Source organism: Pinus tabuliformis, chromosome 9 (assembly GCF_031772625.1).
Source record: "Pinus tabuliformis cultivar Carrire ecotype Pingquan chromosome 9, CPIR1, whole genome shotgun sequence".
In the NCBI taxonomy this organism is placed as follows: Eukaryota; Viridiplantae; Streptophyta; class Pinopsida; order Pinales; family Pinaceae; genus Pinus; species Pinus tabuliformis.
In genome coordinates, this window is record NC_142307.1 from 501,040,678 (window position 1) to 501,061,581 (window position 20,904).

Below are 20,904 nucleotides of genomic sequence, written 5' to 3' on the forward strand. Positions count from 1 at the left end.
ATCTACAAGCCAGTAAAACCATAAATGATCATACATATTTGGTTAGTTTTAATTAAAACCATTATAAAACATCAATAATCACATTTCACTTGGTTCATTAATACTACAACCTAGTATGAAAAAAATGTTAAAATATTTTACTTTCCTTCTTGGAGTTATAAATAAAATATTTGGATGTCTATTCTAAATAATATAATTTTGTATAGATTTATCGAAATAAAGTAATTTAAAAAATAACTTATATATTTTTCATAAATATCTCAATATAGAACTTAAATAAATTGTTTAAATGTCCAATTAACTAATTAATATATGTGTGCATGTTTTAATATTTACTTTAGTAAATATTTCAATGCTCAAAAAGAAAAAGTAATTAAAGTAAAATGTGTAACCCATTTAATTTTTAATATAAAATATTAATAATAATAAATTTTTCAAAAACACAATTTAAGCAATGAAAAATTACACATGGTCTATATATAGAGGCACATAGAAAATGACTATAAAATCCATCTTAATCATGGATTTATCAAGTACTAGAGGGATTAAATCTCTTGACCTATAAATCATTTTTCAAGTTTTGCATTCTAAAAAGAGATTGCATCTAATGAGATTTGAGACAGCGCTTGGCAGATCTATACTAGTTGTAAATTTAAGCTATGTAATCTACACAATTCAAATGTGTGATGAAATTTTCACCTAGTTAAATCCAATTATATATTAAAAAATAATTTAAACAATGAAAAATTATAGGCATCAAATCCGTCATAATATAAATAATTTTAGAACTTTTGCATTTAAAAATAAGTTACATTTGAGACAATTTGATAAATCAATAATTAAGATAAATCTATATTGATATAAAACTTTTCACATCTATATCAAATTATATAATGATCTATTTTACTGATCCATCACTATAATCCCAATAATATAAATAATAATTAATTTAATTTAATTTTCTTTCATCTTTATTAACCTTTTTTTGGAATATAGTCCAGTTCTCTTCGTATTATTTGTGAATCATTTTGCGTAAATATTTTCAATTATAATCAAAAACTTTGTTTCCTTTTTAACATTATTAGTTGTATTTATGAACCCGTTTTATTTTAAATGCCTTAGAAATAGGCACCAACTTGGCCGCAATTCACATTGACTAGGCATAAAAAAATATTAAAAATAAAAATCGATGACAGTGAGCATTCGCGAGTGGTGGTCACGGGTCCGACAACGTTTAGCAGAAATGGAGCAGATCCGGAAAACAGTAATAGTATGTTGAGGGCGGCTATTTTGAATATTGGATATTTGGGGAGTTAGTAGAGAAATTTGTATTTAATCATAAGGTGAATATGAAAGGTTGAATATTGATGCTGATGAATACGGAAGGTTGAATACTGATGCTGATGGCCACGCTGCTAACCGATAATCGAGCCATTAACATTGTAATTCAGTATTATAAATAGTACTGAATGTATAATCCTTCTCATGTGTGGAATCCAGTTTCCTGTGTTGTGTTGTGTTGTACTTCAATTCTGAGGAGCGAGTGACTGACTGTGTTCAGAAATGGCGGAGGACAATGGTGAGGTGAGCGTTGGTGAGCTACGTTCGGATGTTGCGGAGTTCTACGATCAACTCTCGTGCGGGTGGGAGGCCGATCGGGGAGATCATTTGCACCTCGGCTTCTATGACATCCCTCCTCCACCCGACAATCTTCTCGATCACACGGCCGCCACTGTGAGAATGGTCGAAGAGGTTCTCAAATTTGCGGCCATTTCTGGTTAGAAAATGGCAAACCAATTTTTATATTATCAATTATCTATATAAATGTTTGAATTTGGTTTTTGATATTATCAATTATTTATATGAATGTTTGAATCTTATTTTTGATAGATAGTAAAAATTGATTTAACATTTTTATAAAAATATTTGGATATGTTTTTTATAATAAGAATTGATTCATTACTATAAAAACTTCAAAAATATTGAAATTTATAAAATTTGATAATTGTAATTTAATTTTTTTTTTTTTTTTCACTAAGCAATTTTCATTATTTTAATCAGAAAGTTTAATTGTTCATTCAAATTTAATTGTTCGAATGAACTAATTTGTTGTTAAATTAGATGATTGATCGAATGAATGAATTTGTTGTTAAATTAGATGATTGATCAATGGATTCGTGTTGAGTGCTAGTTAGATTGGTTGTTCCATCCGCTGATTAAACCACCAACCTTTTGCGAGTTGGTCACAACTTCATTTTTAAGTGGATCAGTTTTGTATTCTACACATCCGAGAAGTGAGAGATTCGGAGTGATATTCATTTGTTATGAGATGTGAATATTTTACGTTGAATGTTTATTGTTTATTGTGTTGAAGATGAGAAGTCGAAGTTGCCGAGGCGTGTGGTGGACGTGGGGTGTGGAATGGGAGGGAGTTCGAGGTATTTGGCTAAGAAGTATGGCGCCCATGTTGAGGGCCTCACCCTTAGCACATGGCAGGTTCAAAGAGCCATCGACCTTACTGCTGCCGAAGGTCTCAGCGATAAGGTATATGGGAATTTTTTAATTAATAGTTAACCTAATTAATATAAAGATTTTCACAATTAACAATATGATTTTAAAAAGTGGGTAAAGTGTTTACCCGAAATTTTAGAGATTTCAACTAAATCACATAGTATTCCCAAAGGTAGCAACTTCTAGATCATAACGGAAATTGATAATCTCAACCCAGAATTTTCAATTTAGATTGGAATTAGTATATCATGATTTCAATATTTTATTTTTTTCAGTTTCTTGCACTGAAAGTGGAGTTTATTTTGCCCATATTTGCACAGGTTGCTTTTCAAGTGGCGGACGCATTAGACCAGCCTTTTCCAGATGGGCACTTTGATCTGGTTTGGGCAATGGAGAGTGGGGAGCACATGCCGGATAAAGAAAAGGCGGGTTTAAGATCTGTTTGTTGCATTTACTTTTGTAAATTGACATGAGTCTGATTTAAACATAGTATTTCAAGAACATTTTATATTACATATTATGCAATTCCAGACATAGGAAGTGATGTCTATGTTTAGATTTGTTTAACAGTTTATGAAAGAGCTTGCCCGAGTAGCCGCTCCTGGTGGTTTGATAATAATGACGACCTGCTGTCACAGAGACCTCTTGACAGGGGAGACCTCTCTGCAGCCTAATGAGCAGGTATATGAATAACGAACTGTGAATTCCATTAAGACTAAACGCATTATGTCAATTCTTTTAGCATAACTAAATCACTCAAAATATTAGAAGGCCACCTGGGTGGAGGGGTCCTTTAGTTTAGTGACAATAACATGGTTACAGCTAAGCCATGTGGATTGAAACCAGGCTATAGGTCTACTTCGCCCGATGCATCAATTAAAACCCAATAAATATGAAGATCCAGCAGACATTATGGGGCCAGTACAGGATGCAAATCTATTAGAAAACATTTCCCCACAATTTAGGAAGTCTGGATGCCTTCAATGTGCATCCATGTCAAACTGCTTAATCTTTTCCAATTAAGAGAGAGACATGTTTAAGTGTTTCCCTCTGACATCACAAATTTTGAATTGACATCAGGAGCTCTTGGACAAGCTTAGCCGTGCATGTTACCTTCCTGCTTGGTGTTCCACAGCTGACTATGTGAGGATGGCACAAGCTTTGTCACTACAGGTGAACTCATACTTTTACTGTGAAATAAATCAAGTATTACAGCTGACAATGAAATAGAGTACATTTAGTAATGCTCTGATTGATTGTGGATGTTTCCAACAGAATATCAAAACTGCAGACTGGTCAGAAAATGTATCTCCATTTTGGTCATCTGTGAAAAATAAACTGAGTCCGGCTCTCCGTAAATCTGGTAAGGTTTCTTTTACTCAAATCTGCTATGATTCATGCTTCCTACATTCCTTTCGTTTCTTAGTGTTCCTGCTTTTTCTTTCCGAACAAGATGATAACAAAATAGTTTCATTCATATCTGCAAATAATAAAAAATAACAGAATTAAGTTACCTAAAGAACTCGGTTGTTAGTTGATCTACATACTCTATTAAATCCATCTTTATGTATTATCTAGATTGTCTAGAATATTTTGGAATTGAACTGAGAGGAGTGAGTTCAAAAGTGACCAAGGTCAATTTTTTTTACTTTGTCTATACAATTTTGAAATATTCCCAAAATAAGCAGTTAAGTTAAATTCACATTTAATTAGTGAAATTAAACTTAATTTCCTATTCTTACCCTGACTATTGTATTAATTTCCTATTCTTACCCTGACGATTGTTCTCCAAATTTGTTTGTTTCTTGGATAGGATGGAAGCCTCTGAAAGGTAACGTTCCTGTTAATCTTTGGGTGGACGGCTTCGAGCAAAAGCTAATAAAATATGCTGTTATTACTGCTCGAAAACCTGCATGATGCACCTGCAAAATAAATCTGTGCAGTTATTACTGCTCAGAAACCTGTGTTAGAGCAAGATAAAGTTATTCCAAATGTGCAATCGATGGTATGAAAACCCTTCATTTTAGAGTTCCAGAGGTAGAGTGATTAAAATTATCATTCTCAGAAATAATTTTCCAAAGTATATGCATGGTTTGACTTAAAATTTTCTTAATTATCTGTATTTCAAGTTCATATTAGGAGCGTCAATTATCTGTATTTCAAGTTCATATTAGGAGCGGTGACAGATGCCTTTCCTAAACAGAATGTGTCATGTGAGTTCTGATTCACAAGGCTATTGTTTCAAAATAAATTTGGTCATATTGTAATTAACAAAACTGTAAGTGCTTTTTCTCTATGGAGTCGGCTGCAACGCAAAATTACACTGCAACATTTAGCCGGGTTTTGAGATAATTAATAATCAAATCGTTTTATGTTGAGAGAAAAAAAATTATTTTATATATTGTTTTGTTATTTTTATGTATTGTGAGGAAATGTACTCAATTATAAGTAAATAAAATATTTTCCTTAAACATAATATTTTTATTTTATCTTATTTTTTTCTTATTAGGTTCATGGACTTTTAAAATTGGTAATTACTAAATCTACATAATAGACATAACCCTCCTCTTGAGATAATATATAAACACCTAGAACTCAATTATTTGAACTGACCCTTTCCTTGACATAACCCTCCTCTTGACATAATATATTTTAGAATGCACATGTTAAAAAAATAAATAATCAAAATGATTATTAATTATTTTTATATATATAGAAATATTAAATAAATTTTTGCATCTTAGTAGATTAAATAAATTATCTTATTCTTATAAACGGTTTAGATCCATCTTAACACCGGATCTGTCAAGCGCCGAGAGGGATCAAATCTCTCAAGGTGCGAACTTATTCTTTGAGTGTAAAACTTGACGAAATGTTTGCACCTCGAGAGATTTGATCCCTCTCGACCCTTGATAGATCCAGTGTTAAGATGGATCTAGGATGGTTTCAAGCGCCGAGAGGGATCAAATCTCTCGAGGTGCGAACTTATTTTTTGAGTGTAAAACTTGAGGAAAGGTTTGCACCTCGAGAGATTTGATCCCTCTCGACCCTTGATAGATCCAGTGTTAAGATGGATCTAGGATGGTTTCAGTAATACAAAATTTGTCGAACATTTAATTATTTTGATCATTTTAAATATGTTAAATATGTCTAAGATTAATTTGATCGATTTTATTTAAATTTTTTTTACATACCTTAGTTTGTTGAAATTAGAGAGACTAGAGAGACTATTAGTAACTTGAATGAATGATGAAAAATGATGAAATACAAATTTTGAGTGCAAAGTGTCAATGTAACAATTTTGATAGATAGAAAATGAGAATACTAAGAATATAGCCAATTACAAACAATCTTCATTGCAATCAATCTGAAACTATTTTCTTCTAAAAGAGTAGTTGGAATCATATATCATTCAAATATTTAACTCAAGCTACTGTAGTAAACAACAAACCTTATCTCTATTGCTTTCCAATATTAATAGTAGGTTTATCCAAAGTCAATCATTGTGACTTATGGAGTTTTAAACCCCAAATAATTTTCAATGCTGCTTATTTTCTATTACTGCTTTTGAATGCAAAGTAGTCAACAATGTTGAATGATGGGAAATGAGAATAATAAGAATGTACCCAATTATAAATAGTTCATAGTTTCAAGAAGCAAACATTTGGGGTAAGCAAACATTTTATTTAGGATGAAAATTCAAGTATTGTATTTATGGTTGAATAATTTTTATGTGGTTACATTGAGAGAGTGTGTGTGTGTTTTGGAGGTGAGAAGGAAAGATAAGGGAAGATAGATCATATATAGATGGGGGTGGAGAGGGAAGAAGAGAGAGGGAAAGACAGGGAGGGAGGAAGATATATATATATATATATATATATATATATATATATAGAGAGAGAGAGAGAGAGAGAGAGAGAGAGAGAGAGAGAAGGGGAAGGGAAAGAGAGGGAGGGGAAATAGAGGGAGAGAGAGACGGAGCGAGAGAGAGTTTGTATGTTTAGGGGCTAAGATAAAGAGATAGAGAAGGAGATACAATGGGAGATAGAGATATAGACGGAGGGGGTAAAGATGTGCTTACACTAAAATTAATGCACACTATTAATCTAATTAATTTGGAATAAATGTACATCATACATTTTGTTGCATCAAATCAGAAATCAACATCTACACTAAAATCAATGCATCTAGTGCAAACAATCAAATATAATTAGAAATCAACATATATACTGAAATCAGTACATCTAGTGCAAGAAATAAAATAGGATTAGAAATCAATATTTACACTGAAACCAGTGCATCTAATGCAAGCAATCAAATATGAGTAGAAATCAACATCTACGTTAAAATCAATGCATCTGGTGTAAGTTATTAATAAGATTAGAAATCAACATCTACACTGTAATCAATGCATCTAGTGCAAGTGATTAAATAGGATTAGAAATCAATAGATGCACTTAAACCAATGCATCTAATGCAAGCAATCAAATATGAGTAGAAATCAGCATCTACGCTGAAATCAATGCATCTAGAGTAAGGCATTAAATATGATTAGAAATCGACATCTACATTGAAATCAATGGATCTAATGAAAGCAATCAAATAGGATTAGAAATCAATATCAACAGTCAAACCAATGCATCCTATGCAAGCGATCAAATAGGAGTAGAAATCAACATTGACATTGAAATCAATGCATCTAGTGTAAGGTATTAAATAGAATTATAAATCGACATCTATGTTGAAATCAGTGCATATAGTGCATTTGATCAAATAGGATTAGAAATCAACAACTACATTGAAATCAATACATCTATTTTAGTGAAAATTTAAAATATTCATGAAATAGAATTATAAATCGACATCTATGTTGAAATCAGTGCATATAGTGCATGTGATCAAATAGGATTAGAAATCAACAACTACATTGAAAATCAATACATCTATTTTAGTGAAAATTTAAAATATTCATGACTTTCTAGATCCAGCTTCTATGTTTGTATTTGTCTTTGTGAGACTCTTTCTTCTTTCCTCTCTCTCTACCTTCCATTATGTGTCTATCTACCTCCCCCTCTCCTTCTCTCTCTTCCCCTCCCTCTCTCCCTTGTCTCACTCTATATTCCTCCTTAACTTTCTTTATCTTTCCCTTATTTCCTCTCTCCCTCTGCCGTCTATATTTATACCTCCCTCCATCTCTCCTTATTTGTCTCTCTATCTCAACCCCCTAAACATATGTCACGCTCTCTCTCTCTCCCCATATCTATCTATCTATCCATCTAGCTCTCCATCTTCCTTTCCCTCTCTATCTCTACCCCCTCCATCTATATCTCTATCTCCCATTTATCCCTCTTCCTCCCTCCCTCTCTTTTCCTCTCTCTTATACCCCCTATCCTTCCCCATCTATATCTCTATCTCCCATTGTTTCTCCTTCTCACTCCAAAAACATACTCTCTCTCTCTCTCTCTCTCTTTGATTCTCCATCTCTCCCTTGCCACTCCCTCTCCACCTTTCTCTCTCTATGTCCTTCCTCCCCTTCCAACTCAATCTCCTTCTCCCCCTCTCTCCTCTCTCTCAAGTCCTCTCTCTTTTTCCTTCCTCTCTGTCCCCTTCTCTCCCACTTCCCTCCGTCTCTCCCCCCATCATACACACATTCTATCTCCACCCTCTAACTATGTCACACTATCCATCCCTCTCCTTCTCTCTCTTTCCCTCTCTCCCCCTCCATATCTATGTCTCCCAGTCTCTCTCTTCCCCTTATTTCCTTATCTTTATCCTCTCCTTTTCTCTCTCTTCTCTCTTCTCCCCTCTTCCTCATTCCATCTTCATCTCTCCCTTGTCACTCCCTCTCTTTCCCCCTCCAAATCCATCTATATGCCTCCATCTCTCCGCCTCTTCTCTCTCTTCCTTTCTCTCCCTTAGTGTGTCTCTCACCTCTACGTCTCTCTCCCACACTCTATTCCCCCTTCCATCTCACTCTCTTTCTTAAATATCATCCCATTGTATTGTATTTAAAAAATTATCTAAATTAATAAAAAACATAATTGGTTGTAAAATACTAAACCTATATTTTAGATCTATCATGTTAAAGAAAATACAATAATAAAAAAATTTAAAATAATCATGCACTATATTTCCTCTATCATTGTTAATCAGTTTGCTTTCTCACTTCAGTTGGATCCTTGGTTAAGATGCATCTATCCTAGTTCATTATCATTTATTTATATTATATAAATTTCACATATGTATATATAAAAGTATTCTCATTTTTTAATTTATTAAAACCTTCATTTAATCTCTATGACAATATTGTTAGTAGTTGTGGGAATGGAGGATTTAGATATACCTCAAAAGTAGGTATAACCATTTTGGTCTTAGATTTAATTAAGAAATGTTATAAAATTAAATTAAAATAAAATATTTGTAAAATATTTTTATTTTTAAATAAGTTGTTGTCTTTAGGCATGTGGTATTGATAAGACATCGTATTGACCCATGGTATTGTAACAATTAAAATCCTAGATCCATAACATAATAATCAAAAGTGTAGATGACCCATGGTGTTGATAAAGCATGGTAGTAGCCCATGGTATTATAATTTTCTTCCCTCCTCTCCCTCTCTATCTTTCTCTTATGGGTATTGGCACATGCTATTGTAAAAAAACCTACTTAGAAGTTAATTAACATTGCAATGAAAATTGTTTGTAATTGACTATATTCTTAGTATTCACATTTTCTATCTATCAAAATTGTTATATTGACACTTTCCACTCAAAATTTGTATTTCATCATTTTTCATGATTCATTCAAGTTACTAATAGTTTTTTTTAAATTGTATATATATAATTTTCAAAATTGAATTTGTTAATTGAGTAATGTTACACATTACACATATCTTCAGCATATACAATATATATTATCTAACACATATATAGTAACGTTACACATATCTAATCATAATATGATGTTACAGTTAAATCTAATCATCCACTTATCTCTCATTGAGTTATAATTAACTTAGATCTGTTTAATTTTTTATTAAGAAGGATCCACTAATCATCGACGACTCTTTCATTGACTTATAATTAGTTTAGATACATTTAACTTCAGATCGAAGTATAGAATATTATTAATTAATTAATTAATAATTTATTATGATTAATATATTAAACTATTTGTAACAATTTTTAATAATATTATTAAATTAATATGTATATTAATTATTTATAATAAATGAATTAATATTTAATTATTATAAATTAATTAACATTTAATAATAATTTATTTTTGAAGAGTTATTTTTATCATAGTATAGAAGTGATGTTGTAATGTCTTGTTATGTAAATATTTTGTCTGAGTCAAATTACTTAAAAATGAAAATAAAATTTAAATCCATCTTAATTTTGGATATATTGTAAATGTTATGTAAATATTTTGTCTGAGTCAAATTACTTAAAAATAAAAATAAAATCTAAATCCATCCTAATTTTGGATATATTGTAACATCCTGGTAGAGTTAAATTTAAATTAAAAATGAAAATAAAATTTAAATCCATCCTAATTTTGGATATTATATTGTAAATGTTATGTAAATATTTTGTCTTAGTCAAATTACTTAAAAACAAAAATAAAATCTAAATCCATCTTAACTTTGGATATATTGTAACATCCTCGTAACCTCCAATGCGTAGAGTTCAATTTTTTTTACACAATTTACCCATGGTAACTATCCAAATTACTATTCAAGGTTCTCCATTAACCATTAGATAGAATCTTCATCATTACATGGAGTTAATTTAGTAAAGAAACAATAAGTTACATAACCATTAACAAGCAGCATATAAACTTTCTGATGTAACTTTCTGATGTAACATTGCATCATTTTCATGATTCCTTTAACTAGATTATTAGTTAATCACATACTTGATATTATAAACATCCAAATTACTATTCAAGGTTCTCCATTAACCATTAGATAGAATCTTCATCATTACATGGAGTTAATTTAGTAAAGGAACAATAAGTTACATAACCATTAACAAGCAGCATATAAACTTTCTGATGTAACATTGCATCATTTTCATGATTCCTTTAACTAGATTATTAGTTAATCACATACTTGATATTATAAACATCATCTCATGTAAGAAATCCACATGATAAAAGTAACACAACAAGAAACAACATCATTAGACATTGATATAACCTAAAAATCCATAGGGTGAAAACCAGCAAACGTTTAATTTTATTATTAAATGTTCGTGAAGTTATTCACCCCTCACTCAATGGCTTATAAAGGATTCCATCCCTTAACCATTGTTATAAAACCTTACAAATAAATATCATTAAAATACAACATATTTAGCTAAAAGCTATTTTTTTTTCACATACGAAAATCTGTGCAGACCAACCCCAAAGGGATTCAAATCCTGCCAGCCAGACTATGAGGGCCTAACCCCAAGGGCATTGAGGAGAATTGACCCTGTGACCTCCCGATTGGCAAGGCACTTAACAATAGGGACTCGAACGGTTGAACTAAACCTTGCGGCTATCTAGCTAAAATCCATTACAATCATAATGATATCATTTACCCAGAAATCTTCAATCTTTATATCTTTGTGGTCTAGTTGTTCTATTAGTGGACCATCCTACAGCTCGCACTCCCCAATATGAATGGACTATTAGTCATTTACTTGCCACATTGTCAAACATAATCTATCATTTTCAAAAGTCACCATCTTTTCCAGTCATTGCTGTCGTCAACAAGCTTCGATATCATGATTGGATAAAGTATTAATCAACCAATAATCAGTCTTTTAAAGTGACCCTTCAACATCTATTCATGTGCATACATTAAATGTAAATAAAATATTGCAACATGCTTCCCCTAACAACACTTATCATACATTAATTACAAGAATATAATTATCAAAGCATGTCAAAATAAGTACCACATTACTATGATTCTTCTTGTTGAGGAATCTAGGGCAATGAGGTATAGTAGGATTCTTCTAGACTTGATAAAAATTTATGAAGCTCTTTTACAATTTATCTTGTTAGCTTAATATTATTCTCTTCTTATTAATTCATGTGTGTTTACTTCATCAAGTTGCTACCAAAAACATAAAAACAAAAACACATGTTGGCTTTCTACCAGGGAAAAACCTCTCTCTATTAGAGAGGAAAACCCTTTCATAAATTTCTCTTATTGAAGCTTCTTATTGATCAATTCTAAACCCTAGAACATTGAAAAGAATATCCTCAAAGCACAAGTCAATTTCTTCCTTCTTCCTACACTTTGTTTCCTGACACTTCGTCCTCCTTCTTCTGGCACTTCGCTCCCTGGCACTTCATCCTCCTTCTTCCTTCTTCGACTAGAGATAGACCTTGTTTATGTGAGCTCTAGAAGAGATACTTATATTTTATACTTAGTGAGATCCTTCACCTATGGATACACCTTCCTTCTCTTTACCAACCGAGTTTCTTCTTGATGTGTAGTTGTAGGCTTCATGCGACAGCATAGAAACCCAAGTTTCTTGAACGTATGGGTGGTTTCCTTGAATATTAGACTCCTTTGACCTTTTCATGGGAGAGCCTCTTCTTCACTTGAGTAGGAGCCCTTATAGGCCTAAATTTCTAGCCCAAACGATAAGACATATATGGTTGTGATCTCGTTTCTGATGTAACTGCATGTTGTCCTATATTTCTTGCACATGTGACTGTTTTTCACCCTAAAAACAATCCCTTCAACTTCAATTTAGACTTCTCCTTCAGTGCACAAGGGACTCCTTAAACTCAACTTTTCTTCATTTTTTCTCGATTATCTTTCTTCGCTGGTTTCAGAGGTGTGTTGGCTTGTCGTTGGAGGAGTGGACAACCTCTATATATAGAGGATTGTCCCTCCTTTAGGATGACTTGAGGACGACTTGAGGACGACTTGAGGACAACAGGCTGACTTCATTTTTCTTCTTTGTTCTTTCTCCTTTGAGGATGTCATTGCATGGAGAGGACTTGTCTTTTCTTGCAGGGATATTCTTTGAATCTTATATAAATATATACATGGTGTAACATGCCATTAAGAGTCTTCAACATTTTTGTTTGACTCTTTGACTTACCTACAACACTTTGACCTATGCTAGACATATTTCAATGAGCAAGAAACTCATTCATAAATATAACAAAAATAATATTTCTTTTGTCAAATAAATACAAATATCAAAATTACATTGATGAAGACCGAACCTAGTTACACTTTCTTCAACACTCCCTCTTAACTACGGAGGTATTCATAGATTATTACAAGGTGTTTGGTTATTTTTCAATCTTGAAGAATTCACATAAGAGAACCTATATTGGCAATCCATCTATTATAGCATCATAGTAACCAACATTTTTCATATCAAGGCCTTGACTAAAAGCTCTATCTTTCATAAGATCATAGAATAATGTTGTAGAGGCCAATGACTTATAGAAACCTTAGGCATTGTCTCTCAAGGTACATATCCACCTAGTTGTTCACTGAGTATGACCTTCTAGGACTATTCTAGTCTTGGGATCTCAGCTCTCAAAGAATATAGGTCCCCTTTCCTACTCTTTTCTTAGATTGCCTACACATCCTCAAAGAGTATCAGATGCCAGACGATTACCCAATCCTCCCATTCTTTCTTCCCAATCAAAGACAATAATTTTGTGTCTATCTCTTCCTCTTAATTGAGGATGACATGCTCAAGTTTCCTCTGACAAGTTACTTTCCCAAGATCCTTTGTAGTTTGGAACTTGTTAGAAATCCCTCTTAACTATGGACTTGTCTATTCATCAACAACTTATTTTTCATGGATCCTTCAGATGCTTATCTCCTTCTTTCCTTCGATGTCATGAAGTCTTTGTTTGAACTTCTTCTTAGTAGGGCAAAAGCCATCAATCACCTTCCTTCCTGGTTTGTCATGTCATTTATCCCTTTGCAGAAGGTGGCCTTCTTGATATACATGAGGTCCCTTTATCATCTAGCTACTCCTTTGTCATCTTGTCTATGCTTCGGAATACTTCTCACATGGATGCTTAGTTGTACTTTCTTGTTCCCATAATTTGATTTAGTAGCCCTTCATGACTTCATTCTGATATTGCTTCAACATCAAATGGTTCTTTTGTTGGATGGCTTCTTCATCATGACATCTTTGTAGATTTGAATTAGTACATGCACCTTACTATCTCTAAGGCCTTCATAGGTGTCAGGGGCCATTTGATATATTTCTACCTTTGTCAGAGTTGTCATGCCTTCTTTTGGGAGATGTCTCTAATGGATCTTGTCAGATAGTGATTATTTGTGACCACGGTGTTCTTAACATGCTTGATTTGTTTCTTCATTTGCTTCTTCTTGGATGATTATTCAACCACCTTATACTTCTTATGGGAGCACTTATTTATGTTTACCTTCATTGCATTGTAGTACATGCCTTCAAGCATGTCATTGGTGAAAGAGATCCTTTTATACTTGATCATTCTTTTAGAGCTATTCCCATGACCCAATAATATATGTATGATGACATGACTTAAACTTTGATGCATACATACCTCATCTTGATTCTGCTTTGATCATCTCGGCTTCATTTGATGGTTCTCCTTGATTGGTGTAGCCTTTCTTGCTTCATCTTTTCTTTCTTGCATATCATCCTTTCTTGAATCCCATGAATGGGACTCCCAATGAGACGTATGCTCTTATTTATGAACCTTCTTTTGAAGATTCTATCAGAGGATCTTGAAGACCCTTATCCTGTAAATGTTTCTTCCTTTTGATGATAGAGGGATTCTAAGATTTTTAATTATGATCAATTATTCTTTCATTGTTGATGAGGTCCTATAATAGGTATTCTCCTTCTACATGAATATTTTGAGCTATATCTACACCATGCTCCTATATTCTATAAGATATCTTTAACCATGCATTCTATTATATTTTTACATGCTCCTATACTACTCAAAACTTTGAAAGAATACTTTAAGTAAAGAGGTTGACTTAGTCATAGTTGAGATATAATAAAAAATTCTCCTTTTTCTTCTTCTTTCACTTCTTGAGTTACATGATATTCTTCCCATTTTATATCGTTGTTGTTGTCCTTCTTAAGCTTAGGAAAATACTTTCTATACTGTCTATATTCTTGACATCCAAAGCATTGGATTTTGGATATATCTCCACTGCTTGTTCTTTGTGGACCAAATTTGCCACATTTTCCCTTTCTCTTGGCCATGGTAGCAAATTCTTTCTCTTTTGATTCCACATAATCCTTGTCTTTGAGTCTAGTTTCCTCTATCTTGCATAGAGACCATAGTTCACTTAGTGGGCTAGCTTCCTTCTTGGCATATATGCTTGATGTGAAGTTTCCCCAATCCTTAGGTAGAGCATTGAGTACTACAGTGGTCATTTCTCTATTATACATGACTTCTCCTAGCTCTTGAAGTTGATCCCTTATCTCATATATCTTCATGAAGTAGGGAGATATTACTTCCTTTGATATCTTCATTTTGTACAAATCATTTCATAGATACATCACTTCTCCAGTTGTCCTTACTGATAATAGCTCTATTAGTTTATTATAGATTTATTTTGATGTTTAAAATTTGGATACATAAGGAATGAGAGAGTCTTTGATCGATTCTATTAGAATACTTCGAGCTCTTGTCTCATCCTTATTGTACTTGGATAAGGCTTGAGTTTGTTCTGTAGCATGGATAGCGATATTCCCTTTGATGTGTCTAGAAGTTCATTCTCTTTGAGAAGTAAATCAATCCTCTTATTCCATGCAAGGAAGTTAGTGGTCCCAACCAATTTGTTCCTTTCCTTTCAAAAATAGATTGAGGTATATTTATAAGCAGACATATAATTACTTATAATTACTTGATAGAGTTTGAGATGTAGTGGACTTGATTTCTTCTTGAAGACTTGATGGGTTGCCTTCCTTAGATATTGATTTTCTTCATGTTTCTTTCTCCAAATGGACTTGCTTGATGATGAGATTTTCTTGATGACTTGACTTTTTATTTATTTTCCTTTTATAGATGGTGTAGCTTGATGTAGGTCCCTCTTTGATTTGTTCTTCGCGTAGGTGCCCTTATATAAGGCTTTTCTCCTTGCTTTGTAGTCTTCCTTGATGAATGATTGAGACTTCTTACCTTGATGTTTCAACCTTGTAGATGTTTTTGATATGTTCTTCCTTGATGAGTCACTTTATGAGTGTTCTTGAGATTTCCTTTCCTTGATGTGTCACCTTAGCTCTGATACCATGTTGAAGAATCTAAGGCAATGAGGTATAGTAGGATTCTTCTAGACTAGATAAAAATTTGTGAAGCTCTTTTACAATTTATGTTGTTACCTTGATCTTCTTCTATTCTTATTATTGCATGTGTGTTTACTTCATCAAATTGCTACAAAAAACATAAGAACAAGAACACAAGATGTTGGCTCCCTTCCAGGGCAAAAACTCTCTCTCTTAGAGGGGAAAACCCTTTCATAAATTTCTCTTATTGAAGCTTCTTATTGATCAATTCCAAACCTTAGAACCTTGAAAATAATATCCTCCAAGCACAAGTCAAGTCCTTCCTTCTTCCTGCACTTTGTTTCCCAACACTTTGTCCTCCTTCCAACACTTCATTCCCTGGCACTTTGTCCTCCTTCTTCCTTCTTCGACTGGATATAGACCTTATTTATGTGATATCTAGAAGAGATACTTATCTTTTATACCTAGTGATATCCTTCACCTATGGATACACCTTCCTTCCCTTGACCAACTAAGTTTCTTCTTGATGTGTAGTTGTAGGCTTGATGTGACAACATAGCAACCCTAGTTTCTCGCACATGTGGGTGGTTTCCTTGAATATGGTCCTTAGACCTTTTCTTGGGAGAGCCTCTCCTTCGCTTGAGTAGGAGGCCTTATAGGCCTAGCTTTCTAGCCCAAAATAAAAGATATATATGACTGTTATTCTTTTGTTGATGTAACCACATACTGTCCTCTATTTCTCAAACGTGTGATTGTTTTTCATCCTAAAAGCAATGCCTTAAACTTTGGTTTAGACTCCTCCTTCTTTGCTACACTAGAGGCTCCTTAAACTCAACTTTTCTTCACCTTTTCTTGACTATCTTTCTCTGCTGATTTAAAGGTTTGTTGGCTTTTCATTGAAGGAGTGGACAACCTCTATATCTAGAGGACTATCCCTCCTTTAGGCCAAATTGAGGACAGTAGCTTGACTTCATTTTTCTTCTTTTTTTTTCTCCTTTGGAGATCTCATTAAATGAAGAGGACTTGTCTTCCCTTGGAGGGATATTCTTTGATTCTTATACAAATATATAAGTGGTGTAACATACCCTTAAGGGTCTTCAACATTTTCTTTTGACTCTTTGACTTACCTGTAGCACTTTGACATGTGCTAGACCTATTTCAATGAGCAAGAAACTCATTGATAAATATAACAAAAATAATATTTATTTTCTTGAATAAATACAAATATCAAAAGTAAATTTATGAAGACCAAACCTAGTTACACTTTCTTCAACACTTCTCACACACGCGCACATAATTTCCTAAGGAAAAAACATTGTACCATCCATTCTCATTTAAAGAATACTAGCAACTTAGCTTTGTTTTTCGTGCATGTAATTAGATAAAAACTTATTCAAGAAAGTTAGCCCCTCACTTTCTTCTTTGTGCATGTAACTAAGTAATCTTTCTAATACAATAGGTATTATTATTACTATTGTTATGCATGCAAATACATGTCCCCTTTTAAGGGAAATCTAACATAATATATACTATTACCATACATGAAAATGCAATCCCTTTTTCCAAAATCATTTTTACAAAGTCTATTGTACATGCAAACATATGTTTTTTTCTAAAATAAAATGAATGTGTTAGGTCTAGCATAGTGATTACTTTTTTCTGCATGCAAATTCATGTTTCTCTTCAAAAGGCATAACACAACAATAATATACTTTCTATGTGTAATTGTTTTCAAAAAATCTAGCATCATAAGCATACTTTTCATGGATGCAAAAATCATATCTTCTTTGAAGAGATCAAACACAATATTTTTATTTTTAGTCAAAGTAAATAATACATTTTCTTTCAAGAAATATCAAACATAGTGTTTATGTATCATGCATGCAGATAACTTATTTCCTCTCAAGAAATATCCAACACAATAGTTCTATTTTGGTGCATGCAAGAAACCATTTTCCTCTCAAGAAACATCAAGCTACCTACTTCAATTTGCGTGCATGAAAATACACATCCATGTTCTCAAAAAGAGAATTTAAACATATTAGCCATTAAACATCAATTTCAAGAGTTCTAACACACAATTCATATTTTCCTTGCATGTAAATATATATTTCTATAACACATTGGTTTTTCTTTGCACATGCACTAAATAATCCATTTTTCAAAGTTCTAATGCATAGACACACACATTTCCAAAATGGTAACATATGGCAAGACATTTCACTTAGAAATCTAATATAATGATGCATGCAATTAATATTTCCTTTTAAAGAATTAACATAGAACTTTATTTCAAAAATTCCAATATAATGAATATTATTATTGTGTACATACTCCTACATGCTAATATCTCAAATGAAATTAATAATCTAATTTTATCTCATAATTTCCTTGCAATTTTTTTAAAATGAAATAACTTATTTTCTTTCTCTTCTGATAAGAAAAGTTTACATACATGCTTTTCATGAAAAATATTGTGATTTGTTCATCGTATTTTTTCATCTTTTTGTGTATTTTTTCATCTTTTGTGTGTGCAAGTTTCACTTTGTTTTCTTTCCAATAAAAATAATTCTTTTCATGAAAGATATCATGATTTAATTAATATTTTTGTGTGCAAGTTGTGTTTCCAAGAAAGATCAAAATAATAATTATATTTGTGTGCATGCTAATAACTTATTTCTTTCATAATTAATAATCTAATTTTCTATCATAATTTTCTAGCAATTTTTTTAAATGAAATACCTTATTTTCTTTCTTTTTTCATAAGAAAAGTTTACATACATTATTTTCATGAAAAATATCATTATTTATTTCATCTTTTTGAATGCAATTTTCATGTGTTTTTTCCAAAAGAAAAATAGCATTATTTTCATCAAAGATATCATAATTTCTTTAATATTTTTGTGTTTCATATATATTTTCTTTCCAAAAAAATATCAAAATAATAATTATATTTTTGTGCATTCTAATAACTTATTTCTTTTCAAGACTTTCACCTGGAATCTTATCTTTTTACCGAAATAAACCTGGAAAATCATTTCAAAAAATTAGTCAAATTAACCCATATAAACATTGAAAATTATTTCAAGGAAATAGTCAAATTAACTCATTCTACTTAACACAAGAACTATTAATCTGTCAATAGAAATAACAATGTTAGTTATCTTTTAAAGCATAATCCTCCATTTGAACCGGATAGTGTTATTTATCTTTTTAAGCATAATCTTTAAGCATAATCTTCCATTTGAATAGCATAAGCTCCACCGATTTCGTTGTCTTTCTCGTTTTCCTTTCACAGGTCTCCACGATGCCCTCTTTTCTCCAGGGCTTAAAATTTTGGTTTTAACTCCACCTTCTTTCGTTCAGTCCACATGGTTCATTCATTTGATCAATGAGGAAGTGCGGTACAAGTGAGAGCATTCCATTCCATGATGTTTGAATCAGCCAGACAGTCACTTAAGTCAACCTGTATTAATGTCAGCTTCTGATAAAAAATCATATTTGTAATGCCGAATGTGACTCATAAAATCCATGAGACTCTTCGTCAATCTATTCTAACAATTGTAGCAGAAACCATTTTGTGGAGGAGTTCGCAGCAAGTCTTCCTCCGACGAAAAAGGAAACTCTGCTAACGGCCCAAGACAATAGTTTTCCTTTCCGCATCAAGAATGTAAGTTGGTTATCAAGAAATGGTTAAACTTCCAACCGTTTCTTGATGAAATAGTTAATAATATTTTTATTTCTAACTATGTGAATGAATGTAAGTTGGTTATCAAGAAATCGTTAGATTTCCAACCGTTTAATTTATTTTTATGAAATAGTTAATAATATTTTTATTTATAATTATGTGAATATTATAGAAGTTTTTGTGGTAGAGGTATTTTATATATTAAGTATTAAGAGGGATCAAATCTCTTGAGGTGTAATTTTTTTTTTCAAGTTTTGCATTCAAAACAATGTTTGGACTTTGATATTTGATCTAATCTTTGTACATGATGAATCTAGAATGGTTAATAATAATAACATTGTTGATGGTTAATAATAATAACATTGTTGAGTGGAGAAGTGTTCTAGAGCCTAATATGAATATGGAGGAATTGCTGGAATGTAATTTTATGTTATGTAAGCAATTTTTAATTCATCAAATTACATAAAAATAAAAATAAAAATTATAATTATAATCATTAATAATTAATTGAGTCTAAAGGCTTATTGAGCCTAGAGGCTTATTCTACAACCCAGTATGAGGCATTTGAGGAGATGTGTAAGTATGTATGTGCTCAAAGTGTAGTTGACGTGCCTCCTTCTTAAAATAAAAATAAATACACTCTAAACAGAAAAATAATAATGGCTATAATAATAAAAAAATGAATATGCTATGCATCTCAAGTAATTTCGTGTAAAAAAAAAAATGTGAGTAAGATGTTTAAACTTTATAATTTAAAAAAAAAATAACATTGGATTTAAATAAAGTATTTGAAGATCTATGCTAATTAAGTTATGTCAATATCAACTTCATATATATTTATATATAGAAAAAATGGTTAAAAATATATTTTAATGTTGTATATAATAAAATATTCAATGTGGGAAATTGATAACATATTTTAGTGCAAATTAATATTGGTGTATACTTAAAAATATATTGATAATAAAAAAATTATTTTAATTTGTGTGAATAAAATGTTTGGATATGCATGTTATGTAAAATATATTAATGTCAACTATGCATATATTATATATTGTTTAAAAAATATATGTATATATCATGGAAAAAATAGGATTTATGGTTAAAACATTTGAAGTGGTCTTTATATTTTATAGTTTGGTCTTTTATTTATTCTATATAACATTCAAAAATAAAATTTAAACAAATTACTCGGGAGATTTGATCCCTCTCAAAACTTAATAGATCCAGAGTTAATATGAATCCAGACTAATTTAACATCAATTATTTTAAATCATAATGATAATATTGTTTGATCAATTATAACCTGATTAATGGATCATAATCCAACCTAAACTTCATAATAACTCTAAACATTAATTACTATACTAATCAAACATAAAAATAAAAATAAACTTCTTTTTTTAAAGAATTAAAATTATGTAAATTTCAAATAAT

The 20,904-nt window shown here is 31.6% G+C and overlaps 1 protein-coding gene across 1 annotated transcript; it reads left to right on the top strand.

Annotated features, from left to right (window-relative positions):
- The first annotated feature begins 1,500 nt into the window (after window positions 1-1,500).
- Window positions 1,501-4,649, top strand: LOC149149415 (gamma-tocopherol methyltransferase, chloroplastic-like). Its single transcript, XM_089439629.1, has 7 exons — window positions 1,501-1,777; window positions 2,375-2,544; window positions 2,832-2,936; window positions 3,082-3,192; window positions 3,592-3,684; window positions 3,787-3,874; window positions 4,325-4,649. The coding sequence occupies exons 1-7, from the start codon at window positions 1,564-1,566 to the stop codon at window positions 4,426-4,428; spliced, it is 885 nt and encodes a 294-aa protein (XP_089295755.1). The 5' UTR covers window positions 1,501-1,563; the 3' UTR covers window positions 4,429-4,649.
- Window positions 4,650-20,904: the final 16,255 nt, after the last annotated feature.